The 18,677-nt window shown below is 34.4% G+C and overlaps 2 protein-coding genes across 5 annotated transcripts; both read left to right on the top strand.

Moving 5' to 3' along the window:
* Window positions 1–1,485: 1,485 nt before the first annotated feature.
* LOC141613763 (protein Brevis radix-like 2) lies at window positions 1,486–5,949 on the top strand. Of its 2 annotated transcripts, none has more exons than XM_074432507.1 (5): window positions 1,486–2,165; window positions 2,982–3,382; window positions 3,865–4,000; window positions 4,430–4,785; window positions 5,329–5,949. In XM_074432507.1, the coding sequence occupies exons 1-5, from the start codon at window positions 2,040–2,042 to the stop codon at window positions 5,405–5,407; spliced, it is 1,098 nt and encodes a 365-aa protein (XP_074288608.1). In that variant the 5' UTR covers window positions 1,486–2,039; the 3' UTR covers window positions 5,408–5,949. The 2 variants fall into 2 exon arrangements, with proteins under 2 accessions (XP_074288608.1, XP_074288611.1); XM_074432510.1 differs by having other exon boundaries at window positions 1,490–2,165; window positions 4,439–4,785.
* Window positions 5,950–6,531: 582 nt separating this feature from the next.
* LOC141613756 (uncharacterized) lies at window positions 6,532–13,632 on the top strand. 3 transcript variants are annotated; one of them, XM_074432505.1, is made up of 11 exons: window positions 6,758–7,056; window positions 8,339–8,382; window positions 9,236–9,347; window positions 9,605–9,728; window positions 9,840–10,339; window positions 10,730–11,072; window positions 11,435–11,654; window positions 12,010–12,303; window positions 12,557–13,012; window positions 13,172–13,378; window positions 13,451–13,632. In XM_074432505.1, exons 1-11 carry the CDS (start codon window positions 6,912–6,914, stop codon window positions 13,463–13,465), a joined length of 2,460 nt encoding a protein of 819 aa, XP_074288606.1. In that variant the 5' UTR covers window positions 6,758–6,911; the 3' UTR covers window positions 13,466–13,632. The 3 variants fall into 3 exon arrangements, with proteins under 3 accessions (XP_074288603.1, XP_074288606.1, XP_074288600.1); XM_074432502.1 differs by having other exon boundaries at window positions 6,532–7,056; window positions 10,730–11,063; window positions 13,172–13,632; XM_074432499.1 differs by having other exon boundaries at window positions 13,172–13,632.
* Window positions 13,633–18,677: the final 5,045 nt, after the last annotated feature.

The following is an 18,677-nucleotide window of genomic DNA, read 5'->3' as shown; positions in this document are numbered from 1 at the left end:
AGTTGTCCGACCTGATTTAAATCCTGCCAACACCAAATAAAGAAACATTAAAAGTAACAATTGTCAATTTAAATTACATGTAACAATAGTAAACTTTACGATACGCTAGTCTCACTTAGGGGGTGTTTGGTAAATAACATATTGATCGATTTTTAGCATATTTAATTTGACCAATCTATATGCTAATTATAGTGTTCGGTAAACATCATATATTGAAACAATATATTTAGGGTCAATATGCTGTTTTACAATATGCTGCTTAGCCCAACATGTTGGTTAACGAGTGGGGATTCTCTGTCTCATTTGGTGTCCCAATGTGTGTAACACTCCAATCACCTCTAACACATCAACAAATTAATATAATTATTGCAATATTTTATTTTGCAACAAGTGATGTGTCAAGAGGTGTGTGGAGTGGCACACACAATGGAACACAAAAATGGGACAGAGGATCCTTACTGGTTGGTTAACATATTGTAAAATACGATCATGAAATTTTTACACCATTTTATAAAGGAAACTAATAATCTAATAATCTTAATCGGCTAATTACCAAACACTCAAACCAATTCTATTAGAATATGTTGATCAAACCTTCTAATAAAATCTGCTATTTATAGGCGCTGTTTGGTAAACAACATATTAGGTGAAATTGGTAGATTCCAGCGTAAATAATAGATTAACCTATCAATCTACTAATTTTAAGTGTTTGGTTAATGGCATATTCAGATAGTATATTTGCCGGAATCTACTATTTTTGAATATGCTGCTAATAGCAGCATATTGTAATAGCATATTCATTTTATACATGAAAATGATAGCTTTGTCCTATAATCTGCTAATTACCAAACACGTTTTCTTAATTCTGTTAATTTAATTCGATGGTCAAACCTGCTGCTAAAATCTGCAGTAAGTGGATTATACATCCGATGTACTACCACCAATTTTTAGTTTCTGAGCATTATAATAAAGTTTTTGAGTTTTATTTTAAAAATTATGAGTTTTACTATAAAGTTTCTGAGTTCATTCACTGAAACATTAAGCTCAAAAAAATTACAATAAAACTCAAAACATTACATACAAACATAGTTAAATTTGGGTTTTGACGAAAAAAAAATAAAATGTAACTTATAAACTTTAATAAGCTCAGAAAAAATACACATATGCTCAAAAACAAATAAAGTTTGAGGTAATAAGCTCAAAAAAATACAGATATGCTCAAAAACAAATAAAATGTGAGGTAGTACATCCGATGCATGTTCCTTTTTCTCTAAAATCTGCCACCGTATTATGCTAATGTTATCTGCTATTGTAAATTTGCTCTTACTGTTTGCCAAACAGGACCATAGTCTGCTTTTGCAATCTACTTATGCTGAAATTAATCCGATAATTATCAAACCGGACTTTAAAACCGATACACTAGTCTCGCTTAAAACCGTCGTAAACCACACCATTATAAAATGAATTTGTCAGAACAAATTGAGTGAGAGTCACACAGCAGGAGCAAGACAATTAGTCGTTGCAAGGCCAAGTTACCTGGACATCTCTTTCATCAAATCTCCACATCTCCTTCTCTCTATCCCTCTCAAACCATCATTCATATTTCTTACACAAATTACACAACATTCCATTTTCCATACTACACTCTTCCTTCATTACACTCTGTACCATATATCATATCAAATCATATCACAAATCAAACAAATCCATAACCAAATACTCTCTTTTTCACTTCTTTTCCATATTTAAAACATTCCCCAAAACATACATTTCTGTAATTTCATGAAAAATCTGTAGAAAAAAAGGAACTAAATCATATAATATCATATATAATTTGATTTATTTTATTGATTTGATTAATGGGTGTATACTAAAGTTGTAATCTTTTTACTCTATTTTATCAAATCCCAATAACCCTATAAATTTTACTACTTATTTTTAATAATCACAAAAAAAGTTTGCAACTTTAGGATTAATACACATTTTATTGAGTGTTTTTAAGGGTTGTTTAGTGCTTAGTGTGTATAGTGTGGGGAAAAATGTTGACTTGTATAGCATGTACTAAGCAAATAAATGGTGGATCTTTGCCTCAACAACAAGAAGAAGATGATGATGCTGTTGCTACTCCTAATAAAAGACAACCAATTAAAACTCTCACTAATCAAGTGAGTTTCATTTTGTTTTGAATTTTTAATGATTGAATGCCTCTATTTTTTTTTTGTAGAAATATTTGATACCCATTGGTTTTTAGTCGATATGCTTGTTTGTTTTATATTGGGTCATTCGGAAACGGTCTTGTTGTGTTGTTAATACAAAGGTAAGACTGCGTATATCTGACTGGTCTTATACGACAATTTGTGGGAGGCATTGAGGCACTGGGGTTGTTGTATGTGGAAAAGATAAGATTTTGAGTGTTTTGATTGCTAATTGAATGCCTAGATGAATGGAATGTGCAATTGAGATGATATGGGATACTATGCTAACCCATTTCATTTTGATTTCATATTGTAGTTGTAGTTTAAGCTTTTTTGAATGATGGTAATTGGATGGTTTTTTGTTTATTAAAGGTTAATATTTGGAAAAAAAAAATTGTAAATGCAAACCCATCTTAATATTTTTAATTAGCTTTGTTGTTGGCAATTTGCGGGAGCCATTGAGGCGCTGAGGTTATGTCGTTACTGTTGACAATGTTTTGATTAAGTTTAGTGATAAAGTTAAATCACAGATTAAAGGGATGGCATTGAGTGCATGAGTGCATGAGTGCATCTGGGGCATATAAGAGCTGCAACTCTGCTAGCCCATCTAATTATTTTAATTAGCTTTTTTGTTGATGTTGTTTCGATTAAGTTTGGTGATAAATTAAATCACTGATTAACAGATGGCATTGTGTGCATCTAAAAGCTGCTAACCCATCTAATTGTTTTAGTTACCTTTGTAATTGGCAAAATGTTGATTAAGTTTAATGATAAATTCGTAAACAGATTAAAGGGATGGCATTGAAAGCATCTGGGGCATATAAGAGTTGTACACCTTGTGCAAGAGGGAGTGAAGGCCGCAGGAATTGTGGAGAGTCGAATGGTGGTGGTTCACGCTCGTCTGGTAGGTTTCATTATGGGTATCAGAAGGCGGATATAACAGCGGCGTCAACAGCCAGGATTTGGAGGAAAGAGTTGGATGGAAGAGTGGTGGTTAAGGGACTAGAGATGGGGATGTCGAGTAGTGGGGAGGGAACGCCGGTGTCAGTGAGTGGGAGGACGGAATCCGCTGTTTTCGTGGAGGAGGATGAGCCTAAGGAGTGGGTTGCTCAGGTTGAGCCTGGTGTGCTCATCACTTTTGTCTCTATTCCTCAGGGTGGCAATGATCTCAAGAGCATTAAGTTCAGGTATCATTTCTTCTTAATTTTGGTTTGTTTTGTCATAGAATTTGTTTGATATCTACGAAACCGTCTCGCATGTGTATTCCTCATTTAATTATCTCATTAATTGATTCGTTCCAGGTGTGAGACTATCTCATTTAAGAATTTCTGATATGTTGAGGTTTTCATGTGATTTGGTTCTAGTTTTTTTTCCTTGGTTACTTGACGGAGTGAACTGAGTTTCGGGTTTTTATAAGCTTGTAATCTTGTTTATTTTGGGGTTCATATCGGATCATTGGCCGTTCGGGTATACCTCATCATTTCAATTTGTATTGAATGCTAAGGTTTCTGTAAATGATGAAATGCTGCTGATATTGTGTAGTGGCATACTTGCCATCAAATTTATAGTTGTGAACAATTGTGTGTCTGAATTCAGGGTTCTGTTCTTATCTTTTGCATTGAATTATATTTTCAGTTACTTCATACTATATAGTATTTGTTTATTTCAGCCGTGATCTTTTCAACAAACCGCAAGCTCAAAGATGGTGGGCTGGGAACTATGACAAGGTTATGGAGCTTTATAATGTTCAAAAGCTTAATCAACAATGTGTACCTCAACCAACCGCTCCAATGACCGAAGATGAGGTGAGACTTACATAAACTCGTATATTTTAGTCAATCTGGCCCTGAATAAAGATTTTGGTTACGATCTTGGTGTATGTATGAATAAACCTCCCAATCTCTTATTTGAAATCTTTTGCTTTTTTTTTTTTCACGCCGTATATTATGTGCGATCATATGATGTATGACCCATGTCTTTCGTCAACTTGCATTTCATCAACATCTTCATATGGTCCTTATTTTTTGTACAAGAAAATTTATTGATGGACACCGCGAGTATTGAATATAACGATAGGATCATGTCTAAGATGCAGAATAACTAAAATAATACTCCGTAGCATTTTCTCAAAAAACATGTTTGTATTATGTCTATGATACATATACTTACTTTATCTTGCTATGATGATTTCTTCTGTTAATTTACTGCAAGTAAAATGTTTTGAGTTTCTGAAGTCTTCACAGAACTCGAAGATTGGTTCTGCCCTGGAAAGTCCTGCAACACCATCATTGAGCAAGGAACGGTTGCCACGGAATTTCCATCATCCACCAACCCGACAAGACTATGAGTCATATGGACTTGCTTCAACTCCTAATCTCTCTAGCATTAGTACTTCAAAAACAGAGATATCGTCAGCTGACGTCTCGGGTAGGAGCAGCTTATCAAGAGATGAAAATCACTCGGGGGAGCTCTCTGTTGGCAATGAGAGTGATATGGAAACAGAATGGGTTGAGCAGGATGAACCAGGGATCTACATCACTATCCGAGCTTTGACTAATGGCACTCGGGAGCTTCGGCGTGTTAGATTCAGGTGAGCTTCTTTGAAGTTCATTACTAGGATTTTTTTATATAGTGCCGACTTTTATGGCTCTGGCATTAAGTTGAGCTAGTACTCTACTGAGCTACCCAAGCACTAGACTTTGGTGCGTACCCATTTGGGCAAACTCGACTATTTTTATGAAAAATCCACGCAATTTGGCTTAAAATGAAGTTTATCAAATTACCATACTCATAGTGTGTCAAGTTCTGGACATGGTTACGCGAAGTAATATGAAGAATTATAGAAACATAACTCGAGGAAGGAAAGTCCAGACAAACTCGGTAACTGCAACAGTATCTCATCAGTCATAATCAAACTCATGATCCATTAAGCTGGTTTCTTTTACTTTATTATTATGACCAAGTTCAGACAGTTTAGTTAGACAATTTGCTGTCGAATGGATAATAGCAGTCTTTATTTTTACGTCTATGAAAGACGTAACTCCAAATATGGCATCTGTGCTTGTAACTATTGATGTATTTAAATATGCAATGCTCTATCTGGTTGAATCTTATGTTTGATACCCCAATGCAGCCGAGAAAAGTTCGGAGAAACTCATGCGAGAGTGTGGTGGGAGGAGAACAAGGCGAGGATCCAAGAACAGTATTTGTGATTGGCGTTCGCGCTGTGATTAATTTGGTCTTCATTAGAGCCATTTTCTTACTTCATAGGAGCTTCAACAGGTTAGAAAGATGAGATAAGAATGCTCAACACACAAGAAACCTTTGATTCTCACTTTTATCTACAGACAAATCGACAAATTTAAGCTTAAACTGGTCAAGTGACTCAAGTCATTACTTGGATTCAAATCCCGTCAGCATCAGACTACCAATGGGGATCTCCTTACACATAAAATCTCTCTATATATACATATCAAATATCAATCTTGTAACATAGAAGTGTAATGTTGGTCGGAGAAGTAGCAAAGTAGGTAGGATGTTTTTGTAATGGCTTGGCAAATGAATTTCAGGTTGAGATTTTTGATATAAATTGACTTGTAAAAACTCGGAAGTACTTGGAGTTTGTCCTTGTTTAAACCGTTGATATCCCGGTTCTCGGTTTAATCTTAGGGATGCTGAAAACAACAGGATGATGGGTAACCATTATGTAATTGCCTTGGCATTCACGGTGGATGAAATGCATTGTTGATTGTTGATACAATGAATTAGCATGGTAATCGATAAATCATGTTGTATTGCTTACTGATTTTGGCCTCAAATCTAATCGGGCTGAGTCTACAGTGACAGATCTTGGAGTAAACTATCGACTTCATGTGCGAGTATCTTAGACTCAATTTTTGAGCCAAGGGGAGCCGATGATATTTTCACTGAAATATAAAAAATCAGTAAGAGGATTATACATATGATCTATTACCTCCAATTCTATAGTTTATGAGCATTCTAATAAAGTTACTGAGTTTTATTTTAAAGTTTATGAGTTTTACTATAAAGTTTATGAGTTTATTCATTTAAACATTATGCTCTAAAAAATTACAATAAAACTCAAAAATATTACTATAAGTTTAGTTAAATTTGAGTTTTGACGGAAAAAATATTAAAATCTAACTTATAAACTTTATTATGCTCAAAAAATACACATATATGCTCAAAAACAAATAAAGTTTCAGGGAATAAGCTCAAAAAAAATACATATATGCTCAAAAAACAAAAAAGTTGGAGGTAGTACATCCGATGTATGTTTTTTTTTTCTCATAAAAAACCTACAAGACACGTGACCTCCTTTCGACATAACTAAGGTCTTTCAGTGGATTGAGTCTTATAAAAATAAATAAACTTAAAATCATTTTGAAAATAGTGACAGCGAGGAGATTATTGATAAACTTGTAGGATACCCGTTAGAAAAACGTCAATTAGAGACTTCCCCACAAAAAGACAAAGACTTTCCGTACACCTTGGTCAGCAAGGTTAGAAAAACTTGTACTTTGGTAGTTCAAAATCATGGTGCCATACTTTGTTCATTGTCAGAAAAGATACCCACAAATTTCTGTCTCACTTTTGCACTCCATTAACACTTCCCTTTTCAAAATCCATAATTCTTCATAAAGTTTTCATCTTTTTCATGTTCTTGATATTGGGTTCTTATTTTTAGTGTTAATTATGGTTATATTGTCAGAAAATCTTCAAAAAACTATAGATTTTATTAAAGAAATTGTGGGTAATCACTCTGATGTTGATATCTATAATGCACTTAAAGATTCTAATATGATTCTTGATGAAGCTACAGTTAAACTTTTACACCAAGGTATAATCTTTTTTTATTTTTTCTGTTTATTTAATGTTTTTCAAGTGTTTTTGTTGCCCATTTTTGGAAATTTATTGAAATTGTAGAATAGTTTATTAGGTTATGTTGTTGAATGTAGAAGACTGTTAAGTACTCTCTCCTTTCGAGTCATTTTCATACATTTGTTTAAAATTCCCGTCACATAATTTGAACAAGCGTACAGAAGTGTGGAATTTCAAGAATTATGGAAGTATTACGGAGTATGAAGTTAAAAAGGTGGTAGCTTTGGGCTTGTTGTTTTGTGTATGATGTTATAATGTGTGTGATTTAGCATCACATTGAAGAAATTGGTGTATTATCAAAGTTGGGAAATGGAAATAGGGAGTGAAAGTGAAGAACTTGGGAAATGGAATTTGCAATGCATTAAATAGAGTAGAAATACGCTCTCCGTCTCAATTATATGCTTACCTTTGATTAAAATACCCAGGAGACGATTGTTATGGACCTTCTCCTCTCACTTCGGCTCAAAATAATGTTTGTTTTCCTTGCACAATTGTCCAGAAATTGGGTCAAACAAAAGTTATTTTTAATCGCGTATTAGAGGAGAAAGGTTGGAGAGAGGACCCAAAGGAGGAGGTCAATAGTTTTCCTCAACCGAGGGAGTACGAATGTATGTAGGAGTTCAAAAGTAATAATCTTGAACTTGAGATGTTTTTTAAAAGTTCATAATAGCAACTTTTTGAGTTCTTATGCTATGAGAACTTTATGATGTGGGACTGGTTAAAACAGAATCGAATGTAAGTTGAGTTTGTCAAATTAGAGGAATTCAGCGCCTTTACATAGATTGTGGATGGTGGCGCTCTTGTTAAGTACTCCCTTTGTCCCAATCATGGGAAAGGAGTAGCTTTTGCAGTGGCATTTTTGGGCTATTCATACAGGTCGCATATGCAGTTGTAGTCTCGAAATGATATAGGGGATTTCAACATAGGAAGGCAAATTGAAAGATATGTAAATATCTTTTTTCTTGGGTCATATGTAAGGAAAATGCAACGGTTGAAATTTTTAGGTATTTTTGTTGTACGAGGGAAACAATGGGATTTATTTGCTCTTATCATTTTCCTTCCGACTCCATTTTGAAAATTGGTTTTCTTCCTTGCACAAATCCTTGTATCCAAACAAATGGTAAATTCTATCTTAATTTGTGGGGATTCGATATACTATGTGTGATAAGATTTGTCAGTTCATATTCAGTTTCTTGACCAAAACTGTGCAAATACTTATGTCATTGACTTCTACATGCCAGACACCTTTCATGAAGTGAGAAAGAGAAGAGATAAGAAGAAAGAGGTAATCAACTTTTTCCTTATAGTTTGTTACTGCTGTAAATAAGCTTTCAAGTGTTGTTAGTTCTTACTTCTTACTAAATCTTGTTGTGCATATCCTTCATTTGTTGCCTATTCTAAAACGTAGTGTTAGTGTGATTGTAAGAACTGTTGGCTGATTCACCATAGCAGGTCAGAGAATCAATGTTTTAGAATCATTGTTAACATGTAAAAGCTATTACAGTCTTAATTCTTTATGTGTTGTCATTCAAGGTTGATTGTATTCTTGGTGCTCTTCCTTGTATACTCGCCCTTGAACTCCCTGTACGTGGTTGAATGGGTGGAACCTTTGAACAAAAGACTTCTTTATGTGTTCCAACTTTTTGAGTCAAGCAGGTGTAGGACGTTTGGGTCTGCACTTGTCATACGGAACAGTGCACACATCCTATAGATTTGAGTAAGGAGGCAGGCAGAAAAATCTTGAACTTGGCCCTTGGTTGAGTTACTGCAGCATTGCATTATTTCAGCCGTATTATTTTGGTTTTCCTGCTAACCCCTCCTCTTTTTCATATTTCCTTGTTCCCTTACATGTTTTTGCTATGCCCGCATGATCCATTTATCCTCTTGTTAGTTATGGAAAATTTTGCTTCCTCACTAACCTCACTCCATTGCGTATCGTTCAGCTCTCTGTCAGACTGTCCCTTCTCTGTGCTCAGTCAATACTCACCTTTCTTTATTTGAAAATCATTAAGGGATGCTAGTTTCAATAATGATTCAAAGTATTAAATGTTTTGAACTGATTTTTGTACTATTTGGATGAAAAATGTGGACATTATTTTGCATAATCTTTTATGTTTAACCTAGATCATTGGTTTCAGAATTCAGATGACATTGATCAAGTTGAAACAAGGAAGCGCAACGACTATATAGATCAAGGGCCAAGATTTTATTTTGATCGCAATGGTCAACAAGGGCGCTCTGCAGGAAGGGGTAATTATGATCATCCAGCATACTAAGCCGTGCTTTTATTTTTTTTACTTGTAAATATCACTCCAATAAAAGCAGCAACAAAGATTTAACAACACGATTTTGGGTTGGTTAACATGGCTAACATGAACGACAATCGTATTATACAACCCTCTTACCGGAAAGTGTTGAAAGTAGTAATCACTAAAGTAGGAAGGTATTTTCACATTTGGACTTAGTTTGTTCATTATTATGGATAATAAAATTCATTAAATGTGCAGGAATCAGCCGAGAGTTTGGTGTCGTCCAAGGCAACAAAGTTGGTCAAAGTTATTCCGGAGAAACAAAGTCTTCAACTCAAGCTCCATTATCAGGCATGGCTAGGAGGATCTATAATGTTTCTAGGTATCTTTTGTTTGTTGCTTTAGTATTATTTGTTGTTTAGCTACTGTCTTTTGTTCTTTGATTTTTTTTTTCTGGAACTGCGTATGAACTTTTTCTTTACCCCTTTGTCAGTTCGCATGTGGCGTCAAATAATCAAAGATACTCAAGTAGCAGAAATGTTCATAGGTCTATCAGTGGTAATGACTTGCGGCCTAAACTGGCTCTAGATTTCAACTATAACTCTAGAAAAAATCTTCTGGGGAGAAACACTTCCGCATCTTTCAGAGCTGTTGGTATTTATGCGTCTTCTTCGGATCGTGTGCAACTTCCATACCGTGATTTTAGATCCCGGGCTGCAGTTGGGGGGATAAGGCGTGATATTGGTGTTGGCAGTGGTGGTCGTCAATCGTCCAAAAGTGGTCTGAAGCAAACTCATCATCAAAGTGTTTCTAATTTAAATTCAGTCTTGCGAAGTAATTATGCAAAAGAATCGTTTACACAGTTACATACTAGTTCTCAGAGAGCCCAAAACCCTGGAATGGCGGTGAAATCTGTAATGGCCATTTCTGCTAGAAACAGATTTAACAATCACAGCAGTTATAGGTATCGTCAGCAGGCTGCTGTGCAAAGAGGTACGATTTATTCTCAGTAATCAGTCTCTTATATACGAGTATATGTTTTGTTACTGAACATAGCTACTTATTCTTAAAAACAAACTTTTCTGAACGGAAATAACTTCTACCACCAATGTAATTCGTTGATGGCTAGTTAGAAGTAAAATATATCATTATGTTCCCGCTTTCAATGCAGTAGTTCTGATTTAGTAATTATCGTTTGAAATCCTATCTTAAACGGCTGATCCTTTTTTGTAGACTAGCGCAGTTCTTCCCGTGCATGTTAAGGATATATCTGTTTTCCTCTTTGTTATATAGTCGCCAAAATCTACCAAGGCTTTTTTGTTGTTTATGCTCAATATGGATGGGTTTGACAATCTTGATTATGTTTATTGTGGTGCTTTGTAGGATGGAAGCCCAAAACAAACCCGAAGCCAAGTTTTCCTAGTCCTGGTGCTATAAGATCACCTATGAAATCCGCCTCACACCAGCCTGATACTTCTAAGAATGTGGAGAAACAAACAAGTGAGTTGGTGGATAAGCTCTCAAAAATTAACATTCATGATAGCCAAAAGGTCGTCATAGCACAAGATATTCGAGCCCCTGAGAACAATTGCTGTCAGTTGACCTTTGGGAGTTTTCGTCCAGAATCAAAAAGTACTGATGCCTCGGCGCCTGCATTCAAATGGGCTGATGTTGTTGAGGAAGCTGATGGTGTGGAATCGGTGGACGCTTCACCAAGGTCTGGTTTGTAAGCAGCTTCCTGTTCTTATTTTTCTTACTAAGGTTGCTATTGCACTTGGGATTGGACGTTCTAACTTTTAAATCCTGAACGTAGCATGGTTCGAGATTATGCAAAATCCAAACATGGTGATCCATTTATTTGGTTTCGTGTATATGATGGTTGTTAATTTGTTATAACTTGAGTCCAGAACATCTGCAGTGATTTTTCAACTGTTTCTGTCTTATTTATGAAGAGTTTTCAGTTGTACATGCAATTCATTGTTTTTGTTTTGAAGGGGGGTTCTGGTATATGAGTAATATAACTGTAGGATGCCATGTGCTTTCTAATTCTTTTCCTTCTAAAAAATGTATTGCTTTGCAATTTTGCAGCAACAATCAGGTAAATGCTTTGGTTGATCAAGTTCAAAATTCTGCCTCTAGCAGTCTTTCAGGTGTACCTACGGAAAATTCATTGCCCGACAACAACAATTCTGTTGGTGGCTGGAATATTGGAAACTACACTGATATGAACTTGGGCCACAACAGCTCATTCTATGCCACCTCTAAGTTGGAACAGCTCCAAGAGTCTAATGGACTGCCTAACTTTTCCGTAAGTTTTTTTACAAAAACATTCGAGTGTAAGATAAACCAGATAGTTTGTATGGAGCGATTAGTGTTAAACTGTAGCTGGTGTTGTGTTAAAAATCAGAGGATCATTGTTCGTGCACAGTTCATAATAATCAGTCTTCAATGTCATTACTCATTAGTCATTAGCGACCCTTTTATTTGATGACCGTTTTTCATATAACTAATAACCACTTTATAATCCAACAATGATAATCTGACGTATTGGCTAGTAAGCGACCATTTTAGTTTCAATTGTGGCATGATTTTTTTAATTTTATAAGTTAATGCAAGACCGTTTCACAAGAGACTGACCAATGTTTTTGGGACTCCTTTTTTAGGTCTTGTCATTACAATCTGGCAACAGCAGCTCAAATACCTCTGTAACTACGATGCAAGACTTTGCAATTTGCAGCAACAATCAGGTAAATGTTTTGGGAGATCAAGTTCGAAATTCTGCCTCTAGCAGTCTTTCAGCTGTATCTACGGAAAATCTATTGCCCGACAACAACAATTCTGCTGATGGCTGCAATACTGAAAACTACACTGATATGAACTCGGTCCACAACAGCTCATTCTATGGCACCTCTAAGTCGGAACAGCTCCAAGACTCTAATGGACTGCCTAACTTTTCCGTAAGTTTTTTGTTTTTACAAAAACTTTCGAGTGTAAGATAAACCAGATAGTGTGTATGGGGTCATTGTTCGCGCACAGTTTATAATAATCAGTCTACAATGTCATTACTCATTGGTGACCTGTTTATTTGATGACCGTTTTTCGTATTGTTAGTAATCAGTAACCGTCTCACAATAGACTGACTATTGTTTTATAAGTTAATGTACCCGTCTTACAAGAGACTGACTATTGTTTTTGGGACTTCTTTTTTAGGTCATGTCATTACAATCTGGCAACAGCGTTCCAAATTCCTCTGTAACTACAATGCAGCAGCAGACACCGATACCACAGATGTACTCCCAACTGCAACTACCGCATTTCACTAATATCATGCCATATGATCAATATCTTTCCTCGATGTTTGTTCCACCTGTCATTCCTGGAGGTTATTCTAGTATCCCTGGTTATCCGCATCTTGGCCATCTCTCTAGCGAAAGCAGCTATGTTATGATGCCTGGAGGTGGTTCTCATCTTTCTGCAGACGCCCTTAAGTATGGAGTTCAGCAAATTAAATCTTTTCCAGCAGGAAGTCCAACAGAATTCGGTGGTTTGGCAAGCCCTACTGAATACGTTGTGAATGCGGCTGGAGTAGTTCAGGGACCTACTGGACTGAAAGATTCTTCCCGTCCCAACTACACAGATAACAATCTTCATTCTCCAAATCCACAGGTACACGTTAATCTTGACTAGCGTGCCCTTTTTTTTTACTAGCGTGCCTTTTTTTTTTTACTAGCGTGCCCTTTTTTTTTTCTGTCTTAACGGTTGCTGCTACAATACATTGGGTTTGCTACTTCCGTCTTCTAAGTTTTCGCTTTTTCTGTACATTAGGCTGAGACATCCGAGGTTTGGGTCCAGAATCAGAGGCAATTTTCTGGAATGCTAGTGGCACCATACTTGACTATGCAAGGTCAGGCAACTCATTCAGCATATATGCAACCCAACATCACTCATCCTTCTTTCAATACAGCTATCACACAGTCGTCTCAAATGCAATTTCCCGGAATGTATCCTCCACAACCTGCAGGCTTTCCTAACATTCACCATCTTGCCTCTGACAATGTTGCAGTCGGGTCAGCCACCTGGCCCACTGGCTCGCAGCTTGGGGACTTTCAGCAGCCTTAGATTAATCATTCTAACTAGACAACTTAACTATTGAGAAGCTAATCTACTCCCAAGTGCCTGCCTACCTTGTTATTATGTGGCATCTGTTTTTGGTACAGGTTTTAAGTTCCTAAGTTCTCCTGTTTTATGACAACATTTCATCTTAATCCAGTGAATGTTCGGGTGTCCGACTCTCCGTCTTCTCTATCCTCCTTGGTCCCCCCACCCTTATTTTTAAGTCATTTGAACCGCACTTGTTCATTAAATTTTGAATCTGTCATCCCCGCGTTACATTGGACATTGTGCCATGTAGCCTATCAATACTTCCTTGAATACGATTCCTGTAACCCTCAATAGGGTGGATCCTCTCCACCGGGTCTAGTGTGGTACCTTGAATAACAAATGGTGTCACAGTGTCGCTGCTAAGAGTTTGGATCCTCTCCATTTCCCAGTAATCGCACTATCCAGGTACACCCTTTAAAACCGTTTCAATGTGGCCAATACCAAGAAATGTGAGTAGTCCAAATCCCGAGGATCAAAACACAACCTTGAAAACCGTTACAAAGCGCGGTAGTACCCCCCCGAAAAAAGTGAATAGCCTAAGAGTCCTTTGAGTATAGGGAATGAACATTAAAAGCCAAGGTTATCTACTCTTTATGCTTTGATGGGGAATAAAGCACACAAGTATCAGCTTTGAGCACAAGTGAAAAACATTGGAGTGTTTGCTTTTTTGTTGATCCCAAGAAACAGAATGTTTCCTTTATTAAAAAAAATAAAGGAAACAGAATGTCATGAATATTTTGATCATCTTTATTTTCTCTTTTTTTTTTTATCCTTTCTGACAAAATATGATCTTGAAATTCTGTTCCCTCAGTTTAGTTTTTCATTTGTCTATTGCATTTTATATGTCTACCTGTGACATGTGGTACAGAAATAGCACTAATCTTGCTTGTCAGTAAACTTGTCTCCTCCCAACCAGATCACTTTAAAACAAGCTCACACCAGCATAACAGGAAGACTCTCTTTGGATAGCGGTATCCGTCTTAAGATGAAATAAGTTAATTATGCTCCCACTTGAATTTATACGATGAGCATTCTCCTTCTATCTCATCCATCACATATGCTTAGACTTTCATCTCTTAAACAAGTGGTTAAGAGTCTTACGAATGAAAAAACTGAACTTGAAAAGGGCCGACACATTAAGTTGTCTTCAATACTTCAAAAGAGATAGGCTCAACTGTCAACAAAGGATACTCCTTGTCGAACAAAAATAAGAAGCACTTCTTTAGTTTTACTATTATAACCTTTGGCCATGATTTGGCTCATTATCCTATACTTCGTATTAAAGAGGCCTAACAAACAAGTGTTTGGGCGGAAACAAGTCGGGTTAGGTCATTTGGCTTTACTAAGTTGCGTTATTATTGAGACATTTATAGAAAAAATGGAGTTTCAAGTCTTTAAAAAAACTCAAACTAAATGATCACGTACTTCAAATTCGGGTCATACTTAATTGGTTTTTGAGCAAGGTGCACACATTAATGGTATTTAAAAGTTAAAAGTTTAAGAAATAATCTTGAAAAATTGAAAACTCGCCTTTTCATTTCTAAATTTCAAACCTTCTTTAGTAAGTATTTTAATGCATATTTATATTAGGACACATTTTACAAAAATGTACTTAACATATAGCAATACAGGCCATTTCAGATCCGATTAATTTTGCCAGAGTTTCAGAAGACATCAAGATTGAACAATGTTATGCAATTAATGAGTCGACATACACTACCCTATAAATCCTATTGAATATGAAACAAGGTTGACCTAATTCTTTGGTTGAGCAACACTGACACGTGCCACATCGACCCCAAAACATTGTGTCATCACGTGCTACATGGGGTAAGTGGGGCCACAATGTCAAGATTTATACAAAATCAAAAGGAGAGGATGGTATAACAAACAGGGCTGCTTTCACATTTATAATGGGCCATTAATTACTGCTTTAATTGGGCTTAGCTTTCATATGGAGGCCCTCTTTTCTCTTTTTTAGAGATAATAACATCATATATCATATCATATCATATCATATCATATCAATCAATCAATACTATATATTAATTCCAGAAACCAAGGGACTTCAATGTAATTAAAGAAATTTATACAAATTAAATATATTATATAGTTTTAAATCGATAGCACCGTGTGATAGACCTGATAAAGGGATCTCAATGTAAATATTATATAGTTTTGGTTAAAAGTATAATAAAAAGATGCCTTGATGAAGAATATTTATGGAAACTACATTAAATTAAAGTAATTAAATTTAGAAAACACAATAATATAGTGATTTTCCTTAAAATGAACATGCCCCACTTATGGAATTAATTAGTATCATCATAGAATTATAAATTAAATTAAATGTAGTAAAAGTAATAGTAGCAGCAACAAGATTAATAAAATTAACGGTATTAATGTTGGAAGTAGTGGCAACTAGTTTGAATGCCCGTGCGTTGCAACGGAGTAATAAATTTATTTATAAATGCAAAAAAAAAAAAAACGTTATAAGGGTTTAATGTCTACATTTTATGTCTAATGATTGTTTTACATATTATTAAAATATCTCTTTCAAAAAAAATAAAAGATTAATATATACGCGGGTTAACTCTTATTTATAATCATAGAATCACCCTACCTTATACTAATCTTTCGATGTGGGACAATTCTATTATTTATATGTAATATATTCACCAAACTTGGATTTTTTTTTTTTGATGTGGGACAATTCTACTATTTATAGATAATATATATTCATCAAACCTGCATTATTTTTCAATGTGGGACAAATAACATACTCAGAATTACACTATCTTTTTTCCACTAAGTTCGACATCCAACCAGATCCCGAATACCGAATACGGACAATTGCTACTCATTATATCTAATAGTTATATTTGAATTTAATAATATGATCAAGTACTCTCCATTAATATTTGTACGTTGTTTTTCTTCAAAAAAAAAAAATCATAATTGAGATACAGAAATTTTCCGTGGTACACCTTAATTTTGTCAGATTTTTCGTGTTACCCCTACTTTTAAGAATCTGCCTACGGTACCCTTGAGGTTCCATTTTTTTGCCCATGGTACCCCCTAATGTAAAGGTTATTAAATGGACGTTAAGTTTGATGGTGTGACAATAAAATAACGATTAAAAAATAATTCCCCCTTTATTTTTTTATTGGTACGAATATCTCTCTCTTTTAAATAAAAATTTAATTAACTATATCATTATAATATTAGAAATTTCTCATGGTAACTTTGAACTTTGATAGATTACACATGGTACCCCTAATTTTAAGTTTCTACAAATGGTACCCTTGTATTCACCTTTTTCTTTCTCAGAATACCATTTGACAACTTCCGTCATAAGCCCATTACTCTTATGACTTGGGACGCCTTTTTCTTTTGTTATCTATTACACAAACACTTCATTATCTAATTCCTAAATCCATATTTTATTTAATAAACTAACATTTAATACCTAAATAACAAAACACAAATAGCATGGCATGCTCAATTACTCATCTAGTTACTCATATGAGTAATAGCGTTATGAAAATAAAGTAAACACAAGGGTATTATATGTAGAAACTTAAAATTAGGGGTATTATGTGTAATCTTTCAAAATTCGAGGATATCATGAAAAATTTTCGTTATAATACTGACCATTTTATCTCTCTTTCTCCCACCTAAAAAAAATGTTACAACTTTAAAAATTTAACATTTAATTCAAGATTATGTTTAAAGTCTCTTATATAATAAGTATACTTTGAGAGATTAATATATTTGGGGTGATACCTAAGTTCCAAGGATAAATCCTATTTATAATCATGGGATCACCCCAGCTTATGATAATCTTTTGATGTGGGACAATTTAACTATTTATACGTAGTATATATTTATCACACCTACATTCTTTTTCAATGTGAGACGAATAACATATTTAAAAGTACACCATATTTTTTGAACCTAATTCGACATCCAACCCGATTTAATAATAAGTAAATACTATATTATCTATTAATATTCATACATTTGTTTTCTATTTTTTTTATCATAATAAAAATGTGCAAATGATATGAACCTATACTCTAATGATAGAATTTTTTTTAACACAATTCTAATTATATTATTTAAACGTAGTATATTTATCACACCTACATTATTTTTTAAATGTGGGACATATAAAATCAATAGGTAGAAAATATAATGATATAAACTTTTAAGAGCACTCCAAGACAAGATTTTAAGATACTCAAATGATTTTGGATTGATGCCTAAGTTCCAAGGATGCCTCTTATTTATAATCATGGAATCACCTACCTTATGTTATATTTCGATGTGTGAAAATTCTTTTTTTTTATATGTAGTATATTTGTCACACTTATATTATTTTTCAATGTGGGACATATAACATACTATAAAATACACCATCTTTAATATGTGCAAATTATATGAAATCTATACATACTCTAAAGATAGCATTTCTTACCATGAATCTAATAATATTATTTTCATAATTGTTTTACCGACATTATTTCTTTAGTTTTGTACTCTGTCAAGAGACTACCATTAGTAAAACCTTTAGTTTTGTATTTTTTGATTTTCTTGCTCATGTTCTTAACTCTTCCCCGGGTAGTTCCCAACGATTTTCACTTTATTTTTTTATATCATATCGTAATGATTGAAAATCTTAAGAGCTCTTTAAAACAATATTTATGAGACTCAATTTTTTTTGGGTGGATCATAAGTTCCAAATATGCCTCCTATTTATAATCATAGGATCACATCACTTTGTACTAATCTTTCGATGTGGGACAATTCTACTATTTATATGTAGCATATTCACCGCACCTACGTTATTTTCCAATGTGGGACAAAACATATTAAAAAGTACACAATTTTACATATTACGAAGTACACCGTCTTTAATATGTGCAAAGAATATGAAATCTATACTCTAATGATAGCATTTTTTAACACAAAACTAATTATATTATTTTCATAATTTTTTTAACGATATTTTTTTGCCAAATGAAATGTAAAAGGTTGATATAAAAATTGGAAATATCACTTAAATATAATTTAGAAAATATACATATTATAATAATTAAAAGATTCTCCACTTTATTTTTTACATAAAAAATTATACTTTCCTAAATTGATTTTTGATGATGTGGAC

The sequence above is a fragment of the Silene latifolia genome, chromosome 1 (genome assembly GCF_048544455.1).
Source record: "Silene latifolia isolate original U9 population chromosome 1, ASM4854445v1, whole genome shotgun sequence".
Classification (NCBI taxonomy): domain Eukaryota; kingdom Viridiplantae; phylum Streptophyta; class Magnoliopsida; order Caryophyllales; family Caryophyllaceae; genus Silene; species Silene latifolia.
This window is presented reverse-complemented; position numbering and strand designations above follow the sequence as displayed.